The sequence below is a fragment of the Prinia subflava genome, chromosome 4 (genome assembly GCF_021018805.1).
Source record: "Prinia subflava isolate CZ2003 ecotype Zambia chromosome 4, Cam_Psub_1.2, whole genome shotgun sequence".
NCBI classification, from domain to species: domain Eukaryota; kingdom Metazoa; phylum Chordata; class Aves; order Passeriformes; family Cisticolidae; genus Prinia; species Prinia subflava.
Genome location: NC_086250.1, coordinates 10,414,329 through 10,423,039, shown reverse-complemented (window position 1 = coordinate 10,423,039; position 8,711 = coordinate 10,414,329). Strand labels below are relative to the sequence as shown.

At 53.0% G+C, this 8,711-nt stretch overlaps 1 protein-coding gene across 1 annotated transcript; it reads left to right on the top strand.

The window, feature by feature from the left end:
• Positions 1-423: 423 nt before the first annotated feature.
• On the top strand, positions 424-2,049 carry LOC134549268 (inositol 1,4,5-trisphosphate receptor-interacting protein-like 1). The gene has a single exon (XM_063394835.1). The coding sequence runs from the start codon at positions 424-426 to the stop codon at positions 2,047-2,049; it is 1,626 nt and encodes a 541-aa protein (XP_063250905.1).
• The last annotated feature ends 6,662 nt before the right edge of the window (positions 2,050-8,711 follow it).

Sequence of the window (8,711 nt, the reverse complement as noted above, 5' to 3'; positions counted from 1 at the left end):
CTGGCCTGACTGTGGTGTACTGTGACATGTGTGACATCACGGGGCACAGGTCACAATGGGGGCAGCTGTAAAAGGCCCCAGCATGTAACAGTGGCTCTGTGTTGCTTGGGCAAGCGGTGAGTGCACACGTGGTGGGGAGGCTGGGCTGGGGACAAGGGCCGGGGCAGAAAGGCTGCAGCCAGGGTTGGCTTCTCCCCCTGCATGCAGGGACAGCGCCTGATGGCACAGCCTTGGGCATGGTACCGTGATGCTGCTGCTGTTGCTGGTGCTTGGGAAGCAGGACAGGCCTCGCTGCTTGCCAGCTATCTGGGGCTCTATCCTTCCTGTCCCCACATTCTTGGCATTGCCCTCCCTGCTGTCCCCACTGCCTGCTGCCTCCCTCCCAGCACCACTGAAGGCCTTCTCTCCCTCCTCTTGCAGACCATGGATACCTGGGTATTGTGGTTCTTGCTCTTGCAAATTTTACACCAATACCCAAAGCCCGTGGGTGATGGCTTGGACAAGGCGACACGTCTGCGAATGGAGGCACGTGCAAGGTTCCAGGAAGAGGTGAAGATGCGTCTGGAGATGGAGGTGGAGCAGCTGGCTCTGGAGCAGGAGTTGGAGCAGCTGGCCCTGGAGCAGGATGTCTGGGCCCAGAGAGACCTGCCGTGGTCTGCCTTGCAGCACTGGCAGGTCTGGGCTCCTGCTGCGCGGGTGCTCCTTGTCTTGGCCCTGTGGTATATCTGGAGTAAAAGGAGCCTGAGGAGAGAAGAGCGTGAAGAGGACAACGATGTGAATGGGGAGGAAAATGGCAATGATGCTGGACATGGCCAGGAAGTGGACAACATTGCTGCAAATGAAGAAGGTGCTGGTGGAAATGAAGTTGGCAATGAGGCTGCAAATGCAGCTGTTGGAAATGAAGCTGATAACCATGATGAGGATGATGAGATTGGAAGAATGTTACTGCAGCGCATCCAGTGGCCTGTGCAGGACCTGGAGAGAGGGTGCCGGTGGACAGCTGCCCTGATGGAGAGTTTGGCATTTTACTTTCCACACGTCTTGTCCACAACTTTCTACCCAGTCCTGCATGAAGCCATTGCGGTGGGCAGTGCCTTTGAGGGTTGGAGTCCCCGTGAGCAGGATGTTGTGTACCAGGTGCTCATACCCATGACTCCTCCCCGAGGGCACAGCTTCCACCTGGAGACGGACACTGAAGGGCAGAGGAGCGAGCTGAACTTCCGCATCCGTGTGGAGCAGGTGTGCACCTGCGGGAGGGAGCAGCAGGACGAGCAGGTGCTGTGCCTCCTGCACCACCCCGACGAGGAACTGGAGGGCGACGAGCATCCCAACGTCCTTCAGTCCCTGTGCAGAGACTCCTACCTGGATGTGGAGAAAACGGCCCGCTGGTTCTGCCAGCTGATGAGAGCAATCTGGCCAGCCTTGCCTCAGGCACACAATTGGCATTTAGTGCTGCTGCCCTCCAGGCGCTCCTGCCAATTCAAGGTGAGCAATGGCCAAGAAAGCTTCCGGATTGAGATGCTGTTTGGGGTGCGGGAAGACAACACCGACATCTTTGCAAGCAGCGAGCCAAGGCAAGGCTACACCCCAAGCACAATCTGGCCAGAGAGCTACGCCGTGGCAGAGATTAAGTTCTTCAGGTACATCGCCAGGCGGGCTCCCCCTGACAGCTTGCACCTCAAATGCCTGCAGTTCTTCACCCGTCTTCAGCTGGGCTTAGGCATTGACACCTATACCATGAAGACCATTGTCATGCACATCCTCAGCATCTTGCCTGCATCATCTTGGACCACCAGGCATTTTGTGAGGCGACTGATGGATATCAGCGAGAACCTGCGCATATGTATAGAAGTGAGACACCTCAACCACTTCATTATTGGCAACCAGAGGCTTCCCCAGGGGATCAATTTGCCCCTACGTGTCGTACTGGCCAGGCAATACAATCTTTTCCATCACCTGCAGCTGGATCCGGTTGCCCACTCGCAGGCAATGAGTCAGTACATGGATCTGCGCGAGTCGCTCCAACGAATCCTGAACGATGAAGACTGAAAGAGGTTCTCGTGCACAGAGCTGTGCTTGTGAGGCTCACACCTGGTGGCAGAGAAGCAGCTGACAGGACACGGGAGAAGAGGGCAGAATGTGGGTGACAGAGAGGGAAGGGAAAGCGCTTCCTAGCAGCAATGTGCCATCAGCAGCAGTGTTGTCTCAACAGTCTCCCCAGCACTGCATCCAGTGATGTTCAGGTTGGCTCCAAAGAATGAGGAAAGACAAGTGGAAATGCTATGATTTCTGCTTTTGCTCTCTGGGGTCTGTGTGGAGAATCTCCAGCTCGGGGAGAAGCTGACACAGGCCTGAGCGTGCGGGCACGCACAAGGCACTGCTCCATGGGCAGTGGCAGTGTCTGCCACGCCTTTCCTCTAGAGCAAAAGCACCCTCGGGGAGTCCAAGCAGATGGAGCTGAAGAGGCCAGGGCACTTGTGTGACACAGTCCCATTGCCACCAGAACTGTGACTGCTCCCACCTCCTTCTCAGAGTCCATCTTCCCTCTGAGAGCTTCACCGTGTGCAAAGTTGCCCATCTCCGGATCCCAGACGAGTGAAGGTTGGAAAGGAGCAGCAGTGGGATCATCTGGTTGAGAGCTGCTCCAGCAGGGTCTTCCTGAAGAGCCTTGCAAAGGATTGCCTCCACCTGGGTGTTGATTATCTCCAGCGAGGAAGATTCCACAATCTGTGGGCAATGCCCGGGATCTGTCAACGCAGCGTGTTTCTCCTTGTCCTGGGAAGGGAAACCGTTTGGTCAGCATTGTACCAACTGTGTTGGAGCTGACCTGAAAATTTGTAGATATAGGAATCTTAGATTTTTGTTTCATATAGATATACCTCTTGTATATTGATATTGCATATTATAAAGCTTCTCAATTATCATATCAAAAAGTAATGTAAAGAAGCCAATACAGTAATAGAAACAATATCAAAGATATGAAATATGATGTCATGATAAAAATTTTAGAAAAGAAGACATATTTTTATATATCGTGATCTATTTATAGGATGATATAAAATTCTTCTATCATGATGTAAATCAGATTACAATGAGTTGAATATGTAATTCTGTTTAACCAATATGATATAGCACATATTTAGTATGACTATCTGTTGTGTATATCTATGTCTATCTATACATTAATGCTCTTCGGGCATTTATAGCTGGAAAGATTTTGATGAAATGGATCTATTTCTACCACAGAGAACATGTTTATTACATAGGTTACATTTATATGGAATATATTACATATAGGATAGTATTTTTTTCTATACAAGTAAAGCCCTAGGCTGTGTCTCTGTCTTTTGGGGACACAGGATGATGTTCTATAGTTAGTTAATGTGAAAAATATGGGATGTTAATTCGTGTTCTTATGGGTAATGGCATGTTAGAAAATAGAAAAACCACTGTATATATGTTATATGAGAATATAGTCTTAAGTTTCAGTCTGCCTTGGAATTCACGGAGACGGAGGCAGGCACCAGCCTGGAATTTCCATTTAGAAAGGAGACCAAGGATTTATGGGAAAGCCTGGCCTTCTCTTTGGCATCAGAAAGAAGGACACATTAAGATAAGCAATCAGTTCTTCCCCCATGGACGGCAGAGCCATCAGAGCACTATCATCAGCCATCAGAGCACCGTCATCAGAGCACCATCATGGTCAAAATCTCCAGAAATGAACTCTTTCCATTCATAAACTTTGGTGCCTATTGACTCACAGGAAACCAAAGACTGACGTTTTAAAAGGGAGGAGGAAACTCTTTTCAGCTCAGCGGCGAAGACTATGAATTCGAATAACCAGCCTAAAAACAAAAGGACTATGAGGGAATTATTGCCAGAGGCAGAATAAAGTGTATAAAATCCTAACCCAGAACAAGGCCAATTGGTGAACTCGGGGGGGAGAGCAGATGTCCCAGTTCACCACTGACGATTCCCCGGGTCAATCATTGTTGTTGTTTAAATTTATGGGGGGTCCCCGGGGAGTGCCCCCCGGAGACCCCCGGGGTCTTTTGGGGTCGTGGTGTTCCCGCGCTGGCAGGCAAGGAGACTCAGATGCCGGTGGGGTGCTGATGAGGTGAGGGTTTATTCACTGAGGGAGAGGGGAAGGGAAAGGGGGGAGGGGGAAGGGGGGGGAGAGGAGAGAGGAGCTTACGGACTCCTCCAGGGGTAGAGGGGCAAGAGGGGCAGAGCCTTCTGCCTTAGCATTCTTATCACAGAGGTTCAAAGGGGCGCGGTAACATTCTCCAGCCAATGAGGTTACAGATACAGGATACTGCAGGGAGGGTACAGACTTGGGATAAACCATACATTTTCCAGGGGTGAGCCAGAGCAAACCATTTCCATAAAATGCAATCCCACAAGTCACCCTTTTTTTCTTTAAAATGTGAGAAGAGAAATATGACATATGACAATTAACAATTTAAGAAATGAAACAGTAATTACAGTTTTGCAGCATGAAACCAAATACAATTGCAGTAAGGATTATGTTATAAGGTGAACAGTTGATCTGACCTTGTAATTGCAGTAGACGGGTTATGTGAGTTTATATTGCAAGATTTGAAACAAGTTAAGAAATTTGTTTGAGCCTTTCCAGCGTGACTGGCCTAATAGTGTCTAGTCTTTTCCAACTGGCTTTTCAGACCACCACAGCCCCCAGCTTAGGCTGAGGTGCTGACCTCTGCTCCCACTCTAGGGACAGGAAAACACGTGGAGTTCCCCGGGCTCCACACACGGCCTCAGATTCTCACCCAAGGATCTGAGCCAAATCACTCCTTTCACTTTCCAACTGGTTCAACCGCCTAATAAAAGACCCCCAGTTTTAGGTCATCAAAAGAAAAACAAAAGAAAAAAACTACAAAAACCGTCAAATACTTTCTCAGACACTCTATCAGGTTATCAATCACCCTCAGAACTAACTGAGTACAGTATAAACCCAAAAAGCATTATCGATTCAGTAGTCTACTACTGGTTCGCGCTTTACAAGAAGACAATCTAAAAACTGCTTCCCTTGGATCCACACTTGTGACCTGAAAAGGCCTCTGCTTTCTAAATTAGAAAACAGGGGAATCTGCAATATGAACACACACAAAAGCTAGAATGGCATAATTGTAAAAACTACTTCATGGGGATGGGAAGGAAATGGAGGGGTTTGGGACACCCTGCTGTTTGGCCAGAACAGCAAGGGACAGGGGCAGAAAAACAGGGAAAGGGAATCAAAGTAGCATTAACAATTATACAAGGCTGCAAAACTGGTATTACAAATTCACTTTAGCTTTGGGGTTTGGTTTCTTAGCGTTTACCTTGTGGGACTTGAAAAGCGGAAGATGGGACTGAGAGCACGTGGCCATGGTGGCCATGCGGTCACAGCGCAGCACGTGGTGTTAGCTGTGCCGTGCCGGGTTTAGCAGGAAAGGGTTAACTCTCGGGGGTTTGTTAAGGGAAAAGGGGTTAGGGAGAAGGAGCAGCGAGGGGAGGAGGGGGTAAGGGTAAGGAAGGAGGTTACACAATTTACAAAACCGAGTTTTGGAAGGTGCGGGGCTCGGGCGCAACTGAAGACTGCTTTTTCCTTCTCTGATGGCTGTCTGGCTGAGTTCCTTTCGCTGCTGTCCAGGGCTGCTTCGCCGCTGTTGCCGGGCGGGGGGAGGGCCGCTTGTCCGCGCGGCTTCTCCCGGTGCTGGGGCCCGCGCGCGCTGCGGCGGGGCTGGGGCCACGTGTTGGCTCGCTCCGGGACTGCCCCGCGCCGCGGCCGCTGGGCTGGGGCCGCTCCTCCGCCGGGGCCGTGCCGGGCCGGGGCCGCTCCACCGCCGGGGCCGTGCCGGGCCGGGGCCGCTCCACCGCCGGTTCGCCGCCCGCGCCGCGGCTGCCGTGGGCCGGAGGGTGCCGCGCCGCTGCCGCGCAGCTGGCGCCACCGAGCCGAGGCGGGCCGGGGCCGCGCCGCAGCCACGCGCCGCGGCCACGCACCGCAGCAGCAGTCCCGCCGCGCCGGGGCTCACGCCGGAGCCTCGCTGTGGCAGAGCCGCGCCGCCCGGGCCGCGCCGTCCGGCGGGGCTGCGCAGCCCGCGCATCGCCGAGGCGGGCCGGGGCCCCAAGGGGCCGGGACCCGGGCCCGCGCCGGGCTGGTCGGCGGTGGTGGGACGGCCGCGTGGTGGCTCACGAGGTCTCTGCGCGGTGGGGGAGGGGCCGCCCCGGGCCGCGATGGCCCAGAACGGCCGCTCCACCGGAGACGGCACAGAAACGGAGTTACCATGGTCCATCTTGTCTCAGGGTCGCTGATGCTGTTGCCCGACGTTGGTGCGTCATCTGTTGTTGTTTAAATTTATGGGGGGTCCCCGGGGAGTGCCCCCCGGAGACCCCCGGGGTCTTTTGGGGTCGTGGTGTTCCCGCGCTGGCAGGCAAGGAGACTCAGATGCCGGTGGGGTGCTGATGAGGTGAGGGTTTATTCACTGAGGGAGAGGGGAAGGGAAAGGGGGGAGGGGGAAGGGGGGGGAGAGGAGAGAGGAGCTTACGGACGCCTCCAGGGGTAGAGGGGCAAGAGGGGCAGAGCCTTCTGCCTTAGCATTCTTATCACAGAGGTTCAAAGGGGCACGGTAACATTCTCCAGCCAATGAGGTTACAGATACAGGATACTGCAGGGAGGGTACAGACTTGGGATAAACCATACATTTTCCAGGGGTGAGCCAGAGCAAACCATTTCCATAAAATGCAATCCCACAAATCATCAGTGTAACTCCCCTGGGGGAGGGTTTGCCGAAATTCTGTGATTCGATCCTTTTTAATAAACCAAAAATTATATTTCTAATTGGACTACTGTATTGGCATTTATAACAGCGCATTTATGAGCGGCAGGCTGGAAAGTGCTGTGCCCTTGATTCAATAAACTTCAGTATGGCAGAATCTGGATGGTGCTAGACTTTGTTGATCTCAAGCAGCCCTAGAGCATTGGTAAATCTGACAAGCTGTCAGTCTGGGCTTGTGGGGCGTCTCCTTGAACTGAGCCAAACTTTCAGCGCTGACTGGGTTGTGATCAGAAATTGAGGCCAGCTGTCCGTGGCCCCTGTGAGGACAGAATGCCAGAAGAGCTTGGCCTGGGAGGGTCCTTAGAAATGGTCTTGTTGCAGCCGTGCTGCCAAGGGCAGGGACAGCTGCCACTAGGCCGTGTTGCCCCAAGCCCCGTCCAAGGGGGCCTGGAAGAGTGGCAGGGATCCAGGGGCAGGCACAGCTGCTGTGGGCAGCGTGGGCCAGGGCCTGAGCAGCCGCAGCAGCAGGAATTTGTTGCACATCTGCAGCCTGAGGCTGCCCTGTGTCCGTGGGCAGCCCCTGGCCCTGGTGCTGTCCCTGCAGGCCTTGTGCACAGCCCCTCTGCAGGTGTGTGCTGGGGCTGGGGCAGGGCCTGCAGGGCCGCAGGAAGGGGCCCCCGCAGAAGGCCTTGGAGAGCCCTGGGGCCAGCAGTGCCAGCTGAGGGCAGCCAGCGGGGCCTGCTGTGGCTGTGGGGGCGGGAGGGCACAGGGCGGGCGCTGAGGCCCTGCAGCTGGAGCTGGGAGCTCTGGAGCGCGGCTGGCAGAGCCGTGGGAGATGCGTGCAGCAGCAAGGACACTCAAGGGCTTCTTGGTGTGTTAGCAAGCAGAGAGGAGCTGGAGAACGGGCACTGAGGGCTTAGGACGTCTCCCTGTGTGTAAAACCTTCACAACACAAGAGGTTTATGTCCGGAAAAGAAACAGAGGAGTCCTGGAATGTTATTTGAATAAAGGGGGAGGCCGTGGGACATTTCCCGTGGGGTGTCTGGAATTGTTGAGATCCAGGATGAGGGTGCAGCCTCCTTTTTTATCCTAATTCCTACGTGCATCACCCTCATCCTTCCCTCACTGCCTGAGGCACTCAGAAGGTACAGACATCCCCAATTGCCTACTCTATGGCAGTATGGTCAAATTCACCCTCTGTTTGATTGACCTGTAACGCTGCTGTAGGATCAGGCAAGGAAGGAAAGGGGCTGGGGTCACCATCTCTGTAAGGAGGGCTTGCCACTGTCTAAAGCTGAATGCTGCTGCAGATGGGCTGGAGTGTTTGTGGGCAGGGATGAGAAGGAAGGCCAGCAGCACCAGCCTATGACTCTTAGAAAGCCGTTCCTCAGTCTGTGTAGCTGTGCCTGTTGATGCACTAGAAGACAGACCAATCTATGTGGAACTACTCACACAAAATACATCTTTCTAATGCAGAACATCTTGTCATTGTGCTGGGAAACTCTCTCTGGAGCAGAAAAAACTTAGTGTTCCCCAGAGGCCTGGTACACAAGTGGTTGTGGGGAAGCAAGAGGACGTTGTCATGCTCATCCTTCAGAAAAGCAGCAAGCCTGAAACCCAAGTGCACCTTTTACAGCTGCTAATAGGCAAGACTGCCATTTTATAGCATGGGTGGAAGGATATTCTTGTCTTTCTGGGTGCATATGCAATGGTTTCTTCAGCTTCTTTCTAGGATCACTTCCTTCTTTGGCTCTCGTGTTACAATTTGCTTTAGAGATTAGGTAATGCCAGAGCTAGAAAGCACAAAGAAATGAAGGCATAATTCAGTTTAATCAAGTATAACAAACTGAACTGCGATATCACAAATAACTACCTAGAAACCACTGGAAAAGAAAAGAACCCCTACGTCTATGTAGTCTTTTAGAGACAGAA

What these genes read in the sequence shown, in the direction of transcription:
- LOC134549268 (XM_063394835.1), top strand. Translation starts at nt 424, where the DNA reads ATGGATACCTGGGTATTGTGGTTCTTGCTCTTGCAAATTTTACACCAA.